Source organism: Gigantopelta aegis, chromosome 3, assembly GCF_016097555.1.
Source record: "Gigantopelta aegis isolate Gae_Host chromosome 3, Gae_host_genome, whole genome shotgun sequence".
Taxonomy (NCBI): domain Eukaryota; kingdom Metazoa; phylum Mollusca; class Gastropoda; order Neomphalida; family Peltospiridae; genus Gigantopelta; species Gigantopelta aegis.
This window is the reverse complement of record NC_054701.1, coordinates 60,624,730-60,646,360: the sequence shown is the minus strand read 5'-3', so window position 1 is coordinate 60,646,360 and position 21,631 is coordinate 60,624,730. Positions and strand designations below refer to the sequence as shown.

The window sequence follows — 21,631 nt, the reverse complement described above, 5'->3', positions numbered from 1 at the left end:
GTGTGTGTGTGTGTGTGTTGTGTGTGTTGTGTGTGTGTGTGTGTGGGGGGGGGGGGGTTGCAATGTAGATGTCCTGCTTTGTCAAAAATGTGGTTTATGCATTTGCCACACGGTGTCTACTGGCAACCGAACAAGCTGATTAAAAGGCTGTTGTACATGCAATTTGCAATGCTTTAACCACGTCTGTAACCTACTTTTTATTACACGTCACCGCTCCTAAACAACAACAAAATTTAATTTTTAAAAAGTAAGATAAACTTTGATACTGGCCCGCAGAAGAAAAGGCAAAATGAGATTTTGAATCCTGAACTGTCGCTGAATGTTTGACCAAACATTTAATTGATACTGAATTTCGTGCATATATTCAGTTAAGGTTCAAACAAGCTATCCAGGACATGCACCCTCCACTATCTGTACTGTGTCCAGGACAGATGGTTAGTGGTTAGTTAGAGAGAAGTCTGCGTGGTGGCCTTACAGCTACTCATTGACACGTTAAACTCTCTCTGGGTGGGAGTCTACCAGTCTTTTGTCCGGTGGCTTTACTATATATACACACCACCGAGGCGGATCGTGGGGACGAACGCTCCTACCCGCATTTTATATCAATAGGATATTTGACCTTTACCGTCTAATATCTGCATAATCAGTCATGAGATTTGATATATAAACCAATGAAATCATTTCAGAAATCTCAGACTGTATATGGATGCTTTTTTCCTTTACTAAAACAGTATTCTGAGGTAAACACAAATAAAGAGTTACCTTTTCATTCAGCAACAGCAACATATTGGCAATTTATTTTCCAAATGCTGTCTTCCAATATTTATTACGTTCTTTCCGCCCACAGCTAGTTGTTTAAATATAAGCATTCTTCATCCACGTAATACAACACAAATACTTCACAACCATACTACACAGGGATCGAAATGTCCAACATTGGCACTCGTCACACTGTTCGTCATAAAATATAAATATTATACTAGAATAGTATATCAATATATATATACACACACACACACACACACACACACACACACACACACGCATACATACATTACATGATATATATACAGACACACACAGAGACAGAGACAGACAGAGAGATATGATAGAGAGAGAGAGGGGGGGGGAGAGAGAGGGAGGGAAAGAGAGAGGAAGAGAGAGAGAGAGACACAGACAAAAAGACAGACAGACAGACACAGTGAAATACAAACAGATGATAAAAGAAATTATGATGATAAAAGACATTAAAAACATTTCGTGTACATCCATAATTTGAAGACACTCCAAGTAATATTGGTATTGCATGTATACTACATTTACTGACATCCATTCACACCGCAATGAGGGAATTCCTGTTTCCGCAGAGCGCTGTTAACAACAATGCAGATATGTAATGGTAGTGGTGTGGTGTACCTGAGGCTAATTGGAAAGATCAAGATAAGAAACGGGATTTTCAGTATTCCAGTTTTGCCTGAAATACAGCTACTAAATTAAACCGACAAGATAATATTCAAGGACATCGAATAATAGCATACAGTTATGAGGTTCATTAAACATTCAACCCTACGGGTTAGCAAGGCCCTGGGCTTATCATACTGTTAGTTTAGATCTTTGGCTAAAATATAGGGCCAACTTTACAAAGCCCGTTTTCGCCTTACATTTACGATGTTTAAACATCTCCGTTGAAGAAAACCAGGCTTCGTAAATTCGAATTTCTCCTTCTAGTCAGTGCATCACGGGTTTCCACTCTCGTAGGACGAGACGTAGTCCAGTGGTAAAGCGCTCGCTTGGTACGCGGTCGCTTTAGGATCGATCCCTGTCGGTGGACCCACTGGGCTATTTCTCGTTCCAGCCAGTGCACTACGACTGGTATATCAAGGGTCATATTATGTGTTATCCTGTCTGTGGGAGGATGGTGCACATATAAAAGATCCCTTGCTATCAATGGAAAAAATGTAATGGGTTTCTTATCTAAAATGAAAATTACCAATATTTGAAATCCAGTAGTCGATGATTATTAATCAAAATGCTCTAGTGGTATTGCTAAACAAAACAAACTTTAACGAGTTGTGGTGTATTGGTTTCTTTGTGTTTAAGTTTCTAAACGATAGTCCAGTGGGCTTTGGATGACTGACGATCTCAATAGCTAGAATATTGTTCGTCGTTATTTTTAGACAATCCAACTATGTCTCTTACACTAACAACAGCTGTCACGGCACTTTCTATGTTATGAAGTTCGAGTGAGATAAAACCACGACCGCTGATAAAATACGAAAATAACTGATCTCCCTTTCTTGGCCAAGAAGTTAGGAAAATGTGGAGGTTCATTACTTTATGCTGCCTTGTGGCAGGTATATGTACTAATACCTACGATTATATTTATAATGTGTAAAGTTAAAATTTAAAGTTTGTTTTGTTTGATGATACCACTGATTAACACATTGATTAATTAACCATCGGCTAATTGGATTTCAAACATTTGATAATTCTGACATGCAGTATTCAGAGGAAACCCCATCACAATTTACCAGAACGGGCAAGAGATCTTTTAGATATATTTTCCCAATGACAGGACAGCATACATCATAGCTTTTGATATACCAGTCGTGGAGCACTGGCCGAGACGACAAAACCTCAGTGGGCCCGCCGAAGAGGGTTTTAATTTGTAAGTCAATCATCTTTGGTTTACAAAGTAAACTAAAGCTAAGAAAAATAATATTTTATTTAACGACACCTCGGCACATTTTCAACTATGGCAATTTGGTTTTAATATAAGGTTATTTCGATATTTGGTCTAGAGAGGAAACCCCATGTCGTCACATAGACTACTCATATCGGACAACAACAGCTGATCTTTTTTTGCATGCACTTTTCTATAGACAGAACGGCACACGAATTACAGCTTTTGGTGTACCACTCAGGGGCACTGTATAAAATCCGGAGTTCACTGATAGGAATCGATCTTACATGTCTTTGCATTTAAAGCGATTGGATGTCAAACATTTGCCTTAGGACAGCACATACCACAGCTTTTGATATACCAATCATGGGTCACTAGTTGAAACAGGGAAAAACTATCAGAGAATGGATCCACCGAGGGGATACAATCCTTAGAGCTGCTGTGCTGTGAATGCGAATCTAACAATGAGGGTGTGTTAGTCTATAGATCTGCCTGTTCGCTGTTGCGGGCGGGACGTAGCCCAGTGGTAAAGCACTCGCTTGATGTGCGGTCGGTCTGGGATCGATGTCCGTCGGTGGCCCATTGGGCAATTTCTCGTTCCAGCCAGTGCACCACGACTGGTATATCAAAGGCCGTGGTATGTCCTGCTGTGTCTATGGGATAGTGCATATAAAAGATCCCTTGCTACAAATGGAAAAATTTAGCGGGTTTCCTCTCTATATCTATGTTTGACATCCAATAACCGATGATTAATAAATCAATGTCCTCTAGTGGTGTCGTTGAACAAACCAAACTTTAACAAATAAACTTTTGTTCGCTGTTGTTGTTTTTGTTTTTGTTTATTATTGTTTTAAAACAAATTTAACGTTTTTTATTGCCTGCAAGCAGGAGACTATTTGAATCAGCGGAAATTACACAGCAGTCAATGTCGAAGATAATGTGTTTAATTAACGCACGTGTGTTATTTAGGGCTTACCCCAGTTTTTAAAACAGAAAATGGCTGTTTCATAACGTATTATTCGAATGTTTGTTTATTTTTCAGTGAGCCTCGGTCAAAGTCGGATAGATTTAACCATTGTTTGTAAGTACGTATCCATACTTGACTGCAGCCTGTTTGCCAATCATCATGTATGTGGGAGCAACCACGTCACGTATGATAACCAGTGAGTAGCTGTAGAAGATACAGTATTGTTGTGCCCATGTTTAAAAATAATTTAGTTTTAATTTAGTAGCTAAACTATTTGATTCACATGACAAAGCAAAACCAAAATATCTACCAAATGACTATACCGATAACTTTGTACAGATATCAAGTGACTATACAGGCCAGTAGCATGGTGAACATTATTGTGTGTGTGTGGGGGGGGGGGGGGGGGCGGCATTTGAAGGAGCGCCGAAGGCGCGAGTTATTTGTTGTATCCGGGGGCATGATTCAAAGGTTATTTGCCCGTTACTGTTAATCTCGATCCGTTAGTCTCGCTACAACTTTTACATTCAGTCGAGATATAATGGTTAGCCATGCCCCTCTTGAATTTTTATATTGATGTTGATCATCACCTTATTTGTTTGCAGTACCATAGTTTGACACCCAATAGCCGATGTATTTTTCGTGCTGGGGTGTCGGTAAACATTCATTCATTCGTTTTGGTGACCTGGTCATCACCTATTAGCAGCCAGTCGTATGTCTTGAAATTGTTAACACACGTACTTGTGTAAACAACCATGTGTTATCAAAAATAACGCATGGTGTTCTCACCAACGGGGTGTATAAGAAAATGAAATCCAGTCAATTACAAAACAGTTGATGCTTGTATTTTAATAATGGCTTAATAAGATGACCAGGTACTGCACAAATGTGTGGGTTTAGTTTTTAAAATATTTGTGTGCGTTTTTCAGCTGTTTGTTTTCCAAAGCTCACTGCCACGATCGCGACATCCACATGATTCACAACGGCACGTGCTTCACTGGAAATTCAGGGAGTCATGGGAGTGAAGCTACCTACGAATTCTTCTGCAGAAATCTTCATTACAGTCACTGCGGCACCGACGTAGAGATAGTATGTGGTTCAGATGCCACGACTTACAACAACTTGTAAGTGCACTTAGGATAAACAAATATACACAGATAAATGAATAAATAATCAAGGACCGTTTGATAAAAATGCAACTTTTAATAATTTTTTCCTTAAAAAAGGGCCTTTCATGTAGAGTATATTTTATCTGCGTACGGCCCAAAACACACCGGATCTGGATCTGGGTTTGGCGACTATGGTACCAGTCGAAAATGAAACGCATTGAACCAATGTGACAAAACACTGCGTCTGTGCTGGCGCGAACTACAGAGATCTAGGGCCTAATTCACAAAGATGTCTTAGGCTCTGCTAGACAACAAAGCATACTCTTTGCAAGTCTTTTAGCATTGCACTGCGAGATCGCAAAATTGCGAGAGTTCAGTGAATTAGGCCCATGGCAACAGACTTCACAGAAGATGTGCTATATTTTAACACTGCCGGACTGGTAGCTGCACAATGTTCGAACCTTACTCATTAATTTTTCTTAATAAACAACAGGAAAAGTATATATTAATCAATGTGGATTTCTCATACTTATTATTATTGATGTTTATAGAAGTAAATTTATCTAAAGATATGAATCCATTAACATACATGTATACTGAAAACAAGTAACCGTCACAGACCCAGACGCCAAAATACACCAGGCATGCCATATTTGCCACACACTCCAAAATATACCACACATGGCATCTTTGCAACACTCGCCAGACCCAGACCCGGTGTGTTTTGGGCCTTAGGGGGCAGCATTTCATCCAGCATGGCAGCAGTTATCACGTAATCGTATCAGATGACAGTGGGTAAGGAGAAAAAGGGTAGAGGCTGTCATCCGGGCACATGGCTGTTCCATTCGCTACTGATTTCATGGACTGGGGTTGTCCTTACCAGATTACAGTGAAGTACAGTTGTTTGGGGGGGGGGGGGGGGGGGGGGGGGGGTTTGGACAGAAATAGTAAATTATACCAGATCCAGTCATATTGGCTCCCAATTCGCCTCCAACACAACACTATCAAAACCGTAATTAAAGCAATTACAATATTAAACATTGTTATTATTATTTGTGGTTTTGTTAGTTAAAAAAACTCATCTTTCGGATAACCTTAATTTTCCCAAATATTTCACATTGGGCGCAAGTAAGAACATTTTGCTTGACAGTCATGGTAAAACAAAAACTGGGTGTGCTTAATTGAGAGTGTATGATTAAATTAATTAACAATGACGACAACAATAACAATTATATTTTTATGGAATGTATGGATACTGGTGGACAATTTATTTATTATAATTATGCGTACATCATTTTTTTTTAACAGTTGTCTGTTTGAGAAAGCCCGGTGCATCAACAGAAAGCTGTTTATAAAAGAATACAATGCATGCCCTTGAAGGACAGACGGACATTGAGCAAACATGTTGGTGTATCTGTACTTGTTACCAAATGGCAAAATAAATTTATAGTTGTTATTCGGAAAGTGTGAGGGTTTTGTTGTTGGGTTTGTTTGTTGTTGTGGGGGGTTTTGATGGTGGTGGTGTTTTGGGGTGAGGGGTTCTTGATGTTTTTTGTGAGGTTTTTTTTGTTGTTTTTTAGATATTTGTTATTTGTGTTGTTTTTACGTTTTTAAATAACCGTATAAAGTAAACAGGATTTGTTAACTGGCAATCAGAAATGTAATTCATTTCATTACAAACTCTGTATTCGTATTAATTAGAACCCAATAAAAAAAACAGAACTCTGGCAATCAGAAATGTAATAGATAAATATTTATTGCAAAATAAACAAAACGATGACCGTTTACTGTATACACTGTGACATGTTCAAAATGTGTATAAAGATAGAGATCCGTTTGTTCAGATTCTATAAAACACTTTTCTGATAACTGATTAAATTGTTGTTTCCTTAAGGGACCGTAACAAAAGTATATTGAAGCCAGAGAGACTAAGTCACTTAGTCTGGGGGGGGGGGGGGGGGGGGGGGGGGGGGGTTTATGATTTCAACATCTCCATTTAGTCTTTTTATCACTTTTGGCTTCACTCGCTTTGAACTTGAAAATCATCATACAAACACAACCCAAAAGGCTTCAAAACACTGGCCAAGGTATTTATTGTCGACCTACTGCCCATGCAAACCAGGATATCAAGGTGGCTAGGTATGTATTACAGTCAACTCTCGTTATAACGGCCATGTTGGTACCACACAGGTCTTGCCGTTGTAACGATCGTAAAGAGTTAGCTCTCTTAGTATGACAAGTGGTTTGGCAATCATGTGTAACACTAATAAATAATAAAGTAATGAAACAAACAAAACAAAAAACAAACAAACAATTGTTGTTATACATCTTGAGCGTGTTTAGGATGATTTTCTTTAATAAGAGTCACTTCTCTTTTTTCACTTATCGCAATTTGCGTGTGGCGTCGTGTCGCGGGTGGGTGTGATATTTTCTCCCAATAAACAGCGCATTAAAACATTTCACGATATATTGTAACTTCTAATTAACAAAAAGAGACTTGACAGGAACAACTCAACTCAACTCTGCATCAAGATATTAACAACAATACACGTTGTTTAAAAAATCTCTACCTTACACATCAAGCGCTGGAATAGAGCCGAAAAACGGCAATTGCAACAGCAAAAAAGAAGAGAAAAGAAGCATAAATTATCTTAAATTGCTGGAAAATATGACTTGAAATAGGCCAACTTGGAGCTTATGTCATTGGCGTCTGATGAAAGATACCAATGGGCATATTGCCATTGGATGTATAGTTTAATAGTTACAAAGCCTTTCAGAGTGCCTTGGTTGGCCTCGTATCACTGTTTAAAACATTGTTTCACTATGTGCATTCATGAATAAATACTGTTTGTATCTTTTATATTACTACTGTCTTCCTTTGGTCTTTTCCAAACCTTGTTCTGCAACGTCAATTTGGATGAAGCCAAAGTCAACTGCCCATTTAGTCTTTTTGAGGGGGGTGGGGGGTCAGAATCAAGACTAAGTGACTCTCTGGCTTCAATATACTTTTGTTACGGTCCCTAAATACCCTATTTGGTACCTATTCAAAAACAGTCTTTGTGACATTTAAACTTATTACTTGGTGGTGGTTGTTTGTTTTGTTTTTTAAAATTGGAAATACACGTCATGGTACTTTTCTTACCAAATATGTTAAATAATTTTTTATTGTCGTCAATGTACATCAAATTAACTACGATAAAATTACATTACATGACAACCAACCTTACTTTATCATACACACATCATATCACTGCCAAATAGGTCTTCTTGATTGTGGTAGTTCCAGTATGGCCTGACAATTCATCCATTCATTCACTAACTACTAACTACTATCTCAGGAATATAAATGTGAAAAGATAATGATCAATTATTTGCAGGTGGGGCTGACTCAGATTAGTGGTCTCAAGGAAGCAAATCACCCACAGTATATAAATAAAATCAGTTGTTTTAAAAAAAAACCCTCATAGAAGTAGTTTGCAATAAAATTAAATAATAATATTTAAAAACTTAATATGCCTTGGAATCATTTAGCATGAAAGTAATTCTGTTCCTAAAAAATGATCCAGCCAACAAAAATATAGCACAACTTATTAAATTGATTACTATTATGGTATTTTAAGTGGGAAATAAACTTCAAAAGAAACTGAAATGACGATTGTTTGTTCATCAAATTAAAAAACTTAAACCATGAAATGAACCTTCACATAGACAACAGATGTGAGCAATGCAATGTTTGCAGTTATTTACTTTTCATGTATTGCTGTGCCGTGTACTTTTCAAGAGTGTAGTTCTGGACAAACATCTCAACTACCATGTTGTCTGTTCAGAACAGAGGCAGAGGTCAGTGCTAGTTATTATAGTCAAACCATTTAATTTTGTCACGTCCATAATACAATCATCAAGAGCAAATGTCTAAATATTGAATTATTTATAAGAGATAAAAAGGTGTATATGTACAGCACTAGGCATTGGAATAATTACTAAATTACACAAGCTTGATCATTATTTTAATTCTCGAATTGTGTTCAATAAAGACTGTATTCTGGATGGGATTGTTATATGAAATAAACCAATCATTCAACTCATACTTAATCCACTGAAGGTTCAAGCACGACTGTCTTGGGCACATTCTCAAAGCTTCCCCGCTGGATGTATCCAACACAGACGGGGGTTGGTGGGGTAATAAGGCTATGGAATTTACAATTTCAATTAGAATAAAAGAAGAAGAAAACAAAAAAAGCAATTATTTTTAATGCATCATAATAATCAAATTTTCAATTAGATTTATTTAAAAATTGTTTGTGTTGGGCCAAATATGAAATGAGTTAGTCGCAAATAGAGCGAGCAGACAAAACCAATATTTATATTTGAAACTCCATTCCAGTCATTAAGCCCTAAATTGCCATTTCAGCAGCAGTTTGTAGAAAGGTTTCCAGGGTTAGTTGTAGAGCTGCCCAGTTGCCTTTCAGTTTCCTCTATTCAACTAGCTGTGCACAAACTAAGTACCTGCCAGTCTGAAAACTGATGGCTCAATTACTGCACCATCAAGTCTGGTACAGGTTACTCAACATAGCCAACAAGAAATGCCATTAGCCTGTGCTCTGGTCTGAAGAGTAAGATGCCCATCCCCTAAGAATATCTTCATTTACAGGCAATAAATTTAAAGGCTGTGTCACACTGAAATTGACCGACTAAAAGCAATCACATGGATTATGCGACTTGACTCATTTTGTGCATGTTCCTCTTCAAAAAATGCTTGCTAGGCCTAAAAACAGTAGTGGGTTTTTTCTGGAAACTTAACCCTACGTTTATATATATAAAAAAGCTTGACCCTCATTTTTTTCTCCATGTACATGTATTATTAATATCATTTCCTGATAAAAAAAAGAAGAGTTTAATATGTAGATGAAAAGTATATACATTTTATTTCAGCCTGTTGGGAGGATAGTAGTAAAAAAAGCAAAGAAAAAAAAAAGCCAACCTACCCAAACTAATTTTTTGGGCATATATGAGAAACACACAATTCTTTTTAAGCCGTATCAGTCACTGTAGTTTGATGAGTAAATATATTTTCAGGTAATAGTCTGTTTGGCCATTAATAGTAAGTCAACTGCCAAATTTACCCTGCCTTTAAATAGTATCCAAAGTTTTACTAGAGAAAAACATAAAATATTATGGTTTCAATTACAGTACTTTAATTATCTACTGATGTGAAATGAACTCCTATCCCAACCTCCATAGAAATTATTTCCTTTCATTTGTTGTATTTTTTGTACACTTTTTTTGACAAAATGTTGAGGGGTGTTTTTTACTGATTTTAAATTAGCGTGAAATGAAAATTCAACATTTCTGTTCAGTGTTAGTAATTTAAGTACAATGTACATTTGAATGATAAATGGGTTAAAATATTTGTTTTTAAAACAGTTGTGAAAGGTTTATGCAAAGTAACATGCCCAAGCTAGGTCTAAAATTACATGTATCATTTACACTCAATGAACACAAAGACCACAACAAAAATCTAAATATTTACTCATTCAGAGAAAACTATGTTCACAAAAGAAAATTTAAAAAAAAAAGAAAAAAAGAAAGAAAGAAAAAAGGTTGCTTTTAACTAATCTTATCAATAGGTGAAACCACTTGTACAAACATGAGAAATTCATAGAAATATTTAAAGGAACATTATCAAGTTAAGTGAATGCATCTCTGTCCATAACGGTGATCATAATCCTATACTTGGATTATGTACACATATAACCATTTCTGGTATATAAAAACAACGGTTCCGTGTACAGACCAAAAAACCTATTACAATGTTGTTAAAACACAAGCATTATCCAGATATCTGGTTAGATTACAAATCCAGAATTACAAACATAAAAAAATTAACAAAAAAACCCACAGCATTATTGACCAATCACGTGTAGTAGAAGTTAGTAGTTAATTTGCATAAGGCATACTGAGAAAACATACAAAGTGATAGAAAATATCAAATCAGAAACTACCCACAGTGTTGTAAAACTATTAAAATTTACAACTGCCGTAACAAGTAACAACGTATTAGACACATTTGAAGGCATTGTGCACAATGTCACACATATGACCATAAATTCACTTCCTATTAATGTTTCGTAAATATAAATTTCGTTTCCCCTAAAATATACATTTAAAAATTCCAGTCAGATGTTTTTAAAATCAAACAAAATATTCACTAATAATTGGACATTGAACATTTTCCTGCATCTTAGTATTAGAAGTCTTATGGATGACTTTTATTATTATTATTATTATTATTACAGGGAAGCTTGTCTAAACCAGATCATACCTGGGGCCTATTATAATATTTATTACATTTAGACAGGATCCAATGTTTAGAGGGCAACGTTTTAGAATTTATAAAATTCAGGACCATCAAACTTGGCCAATTTACAGGTTTCACTGTATTATTATTATTATTATTATTATTATAGGGATATGAACTGTGGTATAATTTGAATATTTAAGACTTTTTAATACGAGCAAGTACATGCAGTATTGAACATCATGTCAGGTTTTATAAAATGCCAAGTACAGTAATATCAAGGGCATTCGGGTCTTGGTTGGAGTTTTCTAAGTGTATAATTAGTACCAATTCATGGAATACTTAAGCACGCTATGATATATATATATATAGAGAGAGAGAGAGAGAGAGAGAGAGAGAGAGAGAGAGAGAGAGAGAGAGAGAGAGAGAGAGAGAGAGAGAGAGAGAGAGAGAGAGAGAGAGAGAGAGAGAGAGAGAGACAGACAGACAGACAGACAGACATATAGGAAAAGAACCAACATAGCATAGCACACTTGAGTGTTCCATTGACTGGTACTAATAATAATTATACACCTAGAAACTCTAATCTGGACCCAACACGTGTGTTATTTTATGCATATTTATCTTCAACCTATGAAAATAACAGACATTTTTATACAGTGCACACATAATTTTTATGCCCATTATTATTTTTTTTGTCACCAATGTACAGACAATATAAAGCTTCAGTTTAAAATAAGATTAAATATTTGTAGCATCTGTCAAATGCAACTATCACCGTAAGATGAATTTTACTGTATATGAAACAAAAACAAGGAATTGTGCCACAGTGACCTGGTGTCGATCGTACTAATAAAACGCGTCAATATAAATTGTTTTGGCAATTAAATTTTAATCGATGTAAATTTTCGGTCTTTATACAAAATCAATATTATTTGGTAGATTTATAAACAAACAAAAACCTTTATTTAATCCTCCTTGTTCACAGATACATACTCAAGTTATTACTGGAGGAGCAAACTCTTGCTATCTAGTAAAACTTGTTTTTTTTATGTACATGTTCATAAAGCTCATCGTCGTATAAAATGAGAGGTATTTCATGAAAAAACCCCAATGCTTTGTATTGTGCGACGGTAATTTTGACTTGAATGCAAATAGGAAAACGACTATTTACAATATACTGATATGGTCTATAGTGTACATGTGACAAACATAACTTGATATACATGTAAAATCTCTATTTTGCCCAATGTGGGAAATATGTTTTAATACATGTATAATTAAAACTCCTCTAACATTTGTCAAAATATAGTTCTGTCACTATTGATATTTCTCATCATTCTACAATACATGTGTAGAAAACAGAAACTCTTAACATTCATGTATATACTTTTATTTCAAGTACAAAATGTAAGACAAGCAATGAATTAAATATTGTCATGTAAATATTTTCACACACTGGGCCACTGAACTTCACTTTGGTGAAATTGTTTATCAAATACAGAAATTTTATATATTCGTATCTGGAAAGGCAGGCTTACTGTAATTTTTTTTTTTTTTTAAATGCACTGAATGGTGGTCATAATTGTAATAGAAATGCTACTTTCATTTTTGGTTGCTGTCCTTGCATAAATAGGTCAGTTGTACAAGATCCAACTAATGCAACACACAACATGAAACTGGACACAAACACATAAAAAAAAATTTGTTTACAAAACTTATTAGCTTATTATGTTTGATGAAGTGGCGTTTCATTCTGTTCAAACAGTTTGAAGTTGGAGGGAAAAAACAACAGAACAGAAGGTGAGGTAATAGTAAACTATCTACTGTATTTCTAAACCGGTCTAACAAAAATTGCACCACACTTTTTAGAAATAAATATTAAGGTCACATCCTTTGCATCACAACTGCCCAAAATGGCCACTTTGGCCTGCACCAAAATCCTGCTCAGCCACGAGGAAAATACAAAACTTTTATATATTAAAAAAACATCTCTAACACTATCATATGTATTTACAGCAAGATTTTTTTTACCAGATTAAGATCAGGAAGTAGGATATGGAGCAATTTCTAAAATTAAAATATAGACAAATGGAAAACATTCTGCCCCAATGTACAAGGCATTTGTAATTTTTAAATAACTTGTCACTCATCATTCTTGTGTCCTTGTCTTAAGTGTCAAAATGTATGCCTTCCTGGTCAACTAAGCATTTTGTCAAATGTCCTATTCTGGAAGCAGAGCATACAACCATTGATCCGTGTATCTTAAATAACTTACTATTTAGATAAGAATGAATGTCACTTTAACACCACCTCAATGCTAGCTATTGGATACCCTCCAAATAATGTGAAACACAAATAACTGAATTCCTGGATTTTAAAAACTGTCTTTTTATTCTCTTCTAAGTGTGAAGACAATACCTTGATAATGTCACTGGAATTTAAAAACATTTTCCACAGGGAAAAAAACAACCAAACATAACATGTATACAAATAATAAGTCTCAGGCTTTTTATTAGAATTATACAGTGAAGTGATACACCAAAGAATTAAGTTGCATATCATTCAGCTTATCTAGGATAAATGTGCATTCTTACATTTCTACAATTAAACAAATCATGTATTTTACAAAACGCTCAGCACGAGAAGCATTTTTAAAGTATATTACAAAACCAGAACACTTGAAAAGGTTATCTTGCAAAACAAAACATTAAAATACATGTATGCATAAATGAACCAAAGGTATCACAGGACAGAATCCAAAAATGAACATTCAGTTACTTGAACCACCTACATGACTCTTTAGTTTCCAATAGTAATTCAAAAACTTTTCTTTCTTTTTTTTAAATTTAAAAAACATGTTAGTAGTTATGTAAAAAAAAGAAGACAAGAAAATATGTTGAACATGCAATTGGAAATAAGTGTCCAAAGGGCCATAACTCTTGGGGGGACTAGTGCAGATCCAATGATGCTTGACAGAATTGTGTGTCGTTATCATTAACATGAAGTAATTAGTCAAAAAGTATTTTAGTTATCACATGGAACATCCATTTCTTAAATATCAAGCTATTTAAATAGGTTTGCTAATACAGTAGTATCCGAGAAAGTAAACATTGGTAAAGAGGCCTTTTTATTGATGATTATAGCACAGCTTGATGCAACTGGTCCATAATTTGGCAGGATGATGTTATGGTGTATTTGTTAGTCCGTGGAACGCATTCAATCACTGGGACGCTTTTCACTGTGTTTCTTGGTGAAATCTTCAGCATTTTTCATGAATTTCTTTTTATCTTTCGTAAATTCTTCAGCTAGTTCTCCCCTAAGTGGATGTTCTGGCTCTGGGTCATGAACTAATGCAACGAGAGCTTGAATGACTGAAACAATAATAATTAGACAAAAGTAAATTAATTAAATATTTTACAGAAAAAAAAAAAATTCTATACCCGTATCATGCTATTAAGTTTTATTTCAATATTACTGATATTTATGTTATACAATGTAGTATAGATTGGTAATCTTGAACTAAGCTATGATGTCTGGTTCTGTATTACCATTCTGTTTCTGAGTATCCATTTAGTAAATATCTTGCACATGGATCAAAGAAAGAAAGAAATATTTTATTTAATTACATACACACATTATAAAGTATAGTTATTATGTACTGCTTTGACATATGGTTAAAGACCAGGGCCCCGTTCCACGAAGCGATCTTAACTCTAAGATCAACTGAAGTGCATAGGGTAGCTATGCGCTTACGGTAATCTTAGGGCTAAGATCGCTTCATGGAACGGGGCTCAGAGAGATAATTAAAGAGGATGCCGTCACTCAATGGGCTTATACACAGCGCTCAAGAGAGAGGACATGGCTTTAGATCTAAATAATTTGGGCATAATAGATTTGTTTGTCTGTTCTCAGCACACTGAGGTCTTTTTAGTGCAGTAATGTTATTAATAGCTGATGAAGAGTTGTAGATATTCAGAAATGCATTTAAAGTTATTTTAATCTAATTACAGCTTAAAGGCATACTGTCACACATTTAATGACCTTATTTCTCTAAAAATGGATAATAAATAGAAATTACATTAATTGTTGAAAACCAAATCTAGCTATTGCATCACCTTAACTGAACCACAATAAAGTGAAACCCATGTCAACACTCTCGGCAATTTTAGTTTTTGAATTATGGACCATTGCCATAATTCAATTATTTTTACAAAATATCATTAATAAATGGAATGAATGAATGAATGTTTAACGACACCCCAGCATGAAAATTAATAAATGGAGTATGGTGGTTAGGCGTATCATATAATATTGTTTGTTTCCGGTTACCCGACCGACCCTAATTTGAACCTGCCGACCCTAAAACTTTTTTTTTAAAATATAACAACGATTTCCACAAAAACATTCCAAAACTATCACAAGCACTAATTTGGTGTCATTTAGGGGATAACCCTACTGTGTTTTCTGATTTGCGGACGTATATCGGTGGTTTTACTGTCGCAAATTTAGTTTTATTGGCGACCCGTTAGCCACGAAATGTTTTCTAACAATTGATTGATGGAGTTACTTCCCTTCAAATTGAAGTTCGGTAACTTTCGTGAGATATCGGGCGAAGAGTCGGAAAATTGTTTTCACGAATATTATATGCTATCTTTTCTGATAGACTCTTCCATCTAGCGTAGCGAGGTGTTCCGATTAATAATAATAATAACTATATTTAATGATTTACTCCAGCGACAAACTGGCCTTGTGGAAATTTAGTGACCTTCTGATAAACGAGGGCAGGGAATGTTTACCGATACCGATGGAGTTTACTGCCAAATCAAATGATTAAATATGTCCTTAAGGTCTCGATCCATTTCGTTATTTTTTGTAAGTGGTCACTGGGAACTTTGCGGGTTTCCTCTAAAAACAGTGTCAGAATGACCATGTGTTTGACGTCCAATAGCCAATGATATTAAAGATAAAAATCAATGTGCTCTAGTGGCGTCGTTAAATAAAACAAACTTTACTTTTCAACATTCGTTTGAGCATCCTGAGCATTTGTACTGCATTTCTATTCATTGGACCAATTGACTGCTTCAAACCAAGTGTGTACTTTAATACTGGATGCATACAGAATAAAACTAACATTGCAACTTATAAAACTGGTAAGTCTACCATTTCTTAGATACACTAGGAAAGATAATATTTATAAAAAAAATTTTAAATGTTATTGTTGAACAAATAAATATAGAACCCTTCTTTTCAGTTTTCATTAAAAGAAATTGTTATAACTCATTTACTGGTTTCTATCCAATTAAGGTTCAACCAAGTCTGTCCTGGACCAGTACAGAAGTTCAGTGTTAGTATGAGAGTAAACCTTCTGCCTATTATTAAACAGCAAGGGATCTTTTGTATGTACTCTCCAACAGATAGGTTAGCACCATGTTGCCCTCAAAATCAAAATGCCTTGCCTTTTATAAATTTATAAGTTGCCCATGTAAAAAGAAGCCTTTAAACACACCTATGTGGATAGTACTACATATTTCCTTTTTTGAATTAAGTTATGAAATAGATATAGAAAATAAAATGGCCATAAGGTTTTTGTCCTTTTAAAAATTGTATAATGGAAAAAAAAAGCCCTTATATTTAAAACTGCACATAAAATATGCCCCCAAAACGTCACTTTACCATGCCTTACTACATTTCTAGGGAAAACACTGTGATGAATGGTATTGTTGGTTTGCATAATGCATTTCTATACATGCAGAGGTTATTTTGGATACCGGTAGTCAACACCTTTATTTAATATCCATAAATAAAATTATTTTCCAAAATAAAATGTTTTTCCTACCTACCTACCCTATATTTTTCCAGCATGTAATAGGAAACAAGTCATTTTTTTTCCCCGACCTTATTAAGATGGTTGAATAAAGTACATTTAGGGACAAATCAAATTATTTTTGCTCAGGTAATACTTTGTTAGATCATTAAATAGGTCAGTGGTCTGTGACAATATGCCTTTATCATTTCAGTGGTTTTAAGGTGACATGTTTTAAGGCCTGCATGTTTGTATTTATTTGAACTTGCTTATTTTGGGCATACTTATTTTTTATTGCCCTCAACATTGGTGCAATCTAAAGCCCTAGGATAGTACGTACTATGGCCTTTATTTTACACCAGTTGTGGGGCACTGGCTGGAACAAGAAACAGCCAATTGGCCCATCAATGGGAATCGATCCTAGACCAATTGTGCATCAGGTAAGCACGTAACCAATGGTTATGTCATGCCCTACACATGGATCAGTAACATGGTTCATACAGCCACTCACCACTAAAATTCAAGGCCTTTTTAAAGCTTTTTCAAGTCAGCAAAAACCTTTTTCAAGGCTCCTAAGACTTACAAGTTACATATAAAAACAGTTCATTTGTGGATTATTATGTTTAAATATATCTAATAATATTAATAATAAGTTTATTAAAATATATACTTCACTACATATGACTATCTGCTAAATTCAAGGGTTTTTCCAAGGCCAAACTACAATATTCAAGGCTTTTTCAAGACAATTTTCAGTTTTAAGACCTTTTCAAGACTGCACCTGAAATTCAAGGCCTTTTCAAGCCTGTGCGAACCTTGAGTAAGAATGTTTTTGCAATACTCATCAAAGGAACACAAAGATGTGGAGGGCAGGGTTACAAAAAAAGTCAGATCTTACATTATGTAATTGTTGAACGTCTCCATAATTGGACATTTATAAACTTCTTTTGTCATTTTGAAATTATTTTGATGTCTCATCATATTTTTAAAAAATTTAATAAAAACAAAAGGGCATTGAAACCTCAATTATTCCAGCATTTCGCACACATATCTCAAAAGCTCAGATACTGAATTTTTTGTGCAAAAATATATGTATAGTGTATATCTAAGTCCAGTGAATCCAGAGTATGACAAATATTTTTAAAAGTCACTAGCCACAGGGCTAGTGGGTTTGTGAAAACCACTAGCCCACCAAGATAAAAGCACTAGCCCAAATTCCTGATCAATTATAGTTGGATTTTTATATAATTTTTGTAACATAACACATTTTCGAGTATAACAGTAAAATAAAACAAACACTTAAACCATGTTGTAACTTTAAAGTTTTTTGTCGTGCTGTACGTTTGGTTTTTTGTCAAGTGTGATCCATTGTCATTGTTCCGTTTTCGCTTTTGCCCTCCTTCCGGGGAAAAATAATTGAGCAAACTCATGGTTGATATCTAAAACCACTATCAAAATAATTAAATTTAAATGAGGGTACGACAGTGTGACACGCGGTAATAGATGGTTCAGTGTATTTGGTAGTGGGTTATACATTTAGGGCCCTACTATTTATGTCGCCAGGAACGGTGATGCCAATTGCTCAAATACAGGGCATTATCCCGTGTCAAACTGATACCAAAAGAATATAACGGCGACATCTAATCCGTTGTTAATTGATGAACAAAAAAGGTATCATCTTTTATCGGCAGCTGCGACGCATTATCCAGATCGCTACACGTAATAGGCCAAGCAGAGTCATTGCATGTGCGGTTACCATTAAAGTAAATTGTTTTCCTGATTGCCAATAACCACGTCAGAGAAGTGTTAAATTAGAAAACAATAGGTAAATAAAACAAACTGAAATTCAAAGCATGGCTGGGGTTTACTCGATTGTGATTAACCTGTCGTCGTGATTGGTGATTTTCATGTTCTTGGCCTAAAACATATGTGCGAGATTAACTACCACGTGACGTGTCCAACCAATCAAAACATGCATGTCATTAGACTTATTTCCTGTGCCAGAAAACTTGAAAGGGAAAAATAAACAATGCATGCTGTAACTGTGGCGATGTAGAGATAGCATGTTACTGCAGTTTGCAGACCTAGTTCAAGTGGATTATTATTATATACTGATTGCGTTGTTGATATTATTCGATGACAAACATCACAATCAAATTTATTAAACGAAATTTCAGCCGAGAGAAAAAATACAACAAAAAAAAAAAACACGATCGAGCGATAAGGATGGAGGTGGAAACCACTGTGGGCTAGTGGTTTTGCGTTTCTCACTAGCCCGAACTTAAAAACCACTAGCCACGGGCGTCGGGCTAGCGGATTTGTCGAATTCTGGTGAATCTTTTTGGGAACATATATATTGGATTAAAGTTCACTTGATTCTTTCAAATTACAGAGAAACATACAATTCATATCATTCTCTGATGCATACAAAAAGTAAAATTGTCTCTTTTGTGATATACCACTCATGATGCACTGACTTCAATGAGCCCATAGACTGGGATCGACCCAAGACTGACTGCACACCATACAAGTGGCTTTACCACTGGGCTACAGCCAGCCCTAGACATCAGCAGCATTTCATTATTAGATTACAAGACGTAAACTGAATAATAAGTACATTTTAGCATATACTATATTATCATAAAGAACAATATTAAAAATAAAATCTTTTGACTGAAATACAAATATGTTACTGGCGAATATATATTTAGATTGGCGAAAGAAATTGAAGATTGGCGAATTTTTTGGCGAACTAAAATAGCAACCCAGGGATAGCCCTGAAATGGATACTACTTCACAACAACCCTATTTGTGTCTTTGGATTTATACTATTGGGAAACAACTCAAGATGGGACTAAGCCGGTGGCAATCTGAAAGGGGTGGGTGGGAATATTATCTTGCTTACTTTTTGTATTGCTTTAACTGACCAGTAGTAGTATTATGGTGTGAATAGAACTGATGGGAAAACTTTGAATATGATGGAGTTGGGTGCTAATTCAATTGGATGATAATATACAAACAAACGTAACTTTTTACTAACTACAAGTTCGGCCAAACAGAACACATACAATCAGTTATTACTGCAGACTGCATTTTAACCTTCTGACTAGTACAGGTGGGATACTGTACACTGTTGACAGTGCATTCCCAAATTCACATTTCCCGCTATTTTGCACACGGCCTTCACCGGAAATATTAATAACGTAACAGGAAACAGTTTAGTTTTAGAGTGTGGCTGTTTTAGTTTTTTGTTTTTCAATTTTTAGTTAAAAAAGTTATTTTCAGCAAGTATTTTCACTAGACAACAATGGTGGAACATCGCAGTCATTTTGAGGAATTGACATCTGATTGTGACAGCTAATTTGATAATAAAATCACCAAATATTGGATATGAATCGTAAATCGTTTTTAAAAAAGATTCTGGTCAGCAAACCAGTTATTGGGAATAATGGACATAAATACTGGACAGGTGGCCACAGCTGCCCCTAAGTAAATGCAACTTTTTTTTATTATTTGCTTAATTTTAATCCACATTAACTGATCTAAAAATTAGAAAAACCCACAAACATAATACTTACCATTTCAAATATATTTATTACCCCAGCGGTCACTCATAACAGGGAAAATATTTTCCATATTTTCTTAATGAGAAATATTCTGCATTGGTCTAACAAACAATACTATTGGACAATTTGACGCTTACAAACCAATGACTTTGTCGGTACTAAATATGACGTCATCACGATTTGACAAACACACAAAATGACGTCATGTAGTTTAAAGAGTTTGCCTTTACGGGTCTCTGTTTTTGGTGTTACATTAATAACAAAATGTAATTTTAATGCATTTCATTATAGATTTGGAAGCAGAATAAAGAGAACTTGTACTTTTAAAAATTATCTATAAACGTGATTAAATTACAACGTTATAGTAATTCTCAGAACAGTGCGTAAAGTGGTTTACATCGTTCCTATACAGGTTGGCCTTCGTGCATGTGCGTCGAAAATAAAGGCTTTTAGAGAAAAAATAGCTGAGGTAATAGATAGAATAACAAACTCGGTGCCAGCTAAAACTCGTGTCAAATTAAAATTGTTTCACTCGGGATAAATTTGATTACAATATGAGCAGTATAATAAAAAATTACGGGTGATTAAAACAATATACACCATTTTTAGAAAGTGAACATTGATATTTTCTTAAAAGCGGGTTATTATATTGTCAGAATTTAACTTATTTTTCTTCTCCTGAGATAGTCTTTGATAATTTATCCAACTTATCACATTCTTTTTATGTTGCTGTATCATATATTATTACGTATATAAAGAAGAAAGGGAATGCTTTCTTTAACGACGCACTGAACACATTTTATTTACGGTTATATGGCGTCAGACATATGGTTAAGGACCACACATATTGAGAGAAGAAACCTGCTGTCGCCACTTAATGGGCTACTCTTTTCGATCAGCAGCAAGGGATCTTTTATATGTACCATCCCATAGACAGAATATTACATATCAAGGCCAATGTTACACCAGTTGTGGTGCACTGGCTGGAACGAGATATAGCCCAACAGGTCTACAGACGGGGATCGATCCTAGACCGACCACGCATCAAGCGAACGATTTACCACTGGGCTATGTCCTGCACCTTATTATGTACATAGGTCACCGTTCTGTGAACCATTATATTTTTTTTCAGTTCTGCTGAGTGTATATACAGATCTAAAAAAAAAAGGAGTTCCCGTTCCACAACGCTATCTTAGCACTAA

At 35.1% G+C, this 21,631-nt stretch overlaps 1 protein-coding gene across 1 annotated transcript; it reads left to right on the top strand.

The window, feature by feature from the left end:
• The first annotated feature begins 2,317 nt into the window (after positions 1-2,317).
• Positions 2,318-6,215, top strand: LOC121367311 (tomoregulin-1-like). Its single transcript, XM_041491421.1, has 4 exons — positions 2,318-2,354; positions 3,726-3,846; positions 4,580-4,774; positions 6,068-6,215. The coding sequence occupies exons 1-4, from the start codon at positions 2,318-2,320 to the stop codon at positions 6,135-6,137; spliced, it is 423 nt and encodes a 140-aa protein (XP_041347355.1). The 3' UTR covers positions 6,138-6,215.
• Positions 6,216-21,631: the final 15,416 nt, after the last annotated feature.

Excerpts from the sequence above, each read along its gene's own strand:
- LOC121367311 (XM_041491421.1), top strand. The coding sequence starts at position 2,318 with ATGTGGAGGTTCATTACTTTATGCTGCCTTGTGGCAG. Across the intron at positions 2,355-3,725 it reads TTTATGCTGCCTTGTGGCAG|TGAGCCTCGGTCAAAGTCGG; the intron begins GTATATGTACTA and ends TTTATTTTTCAG. Across the intron at positions 4,775-6,067 it reads GCCACGACTTACAACAACTT|TTGTCTGTTTGAGAAAGCCC; the intron begins GTAAGTGCACTT and ends TTTTTTTAACAG.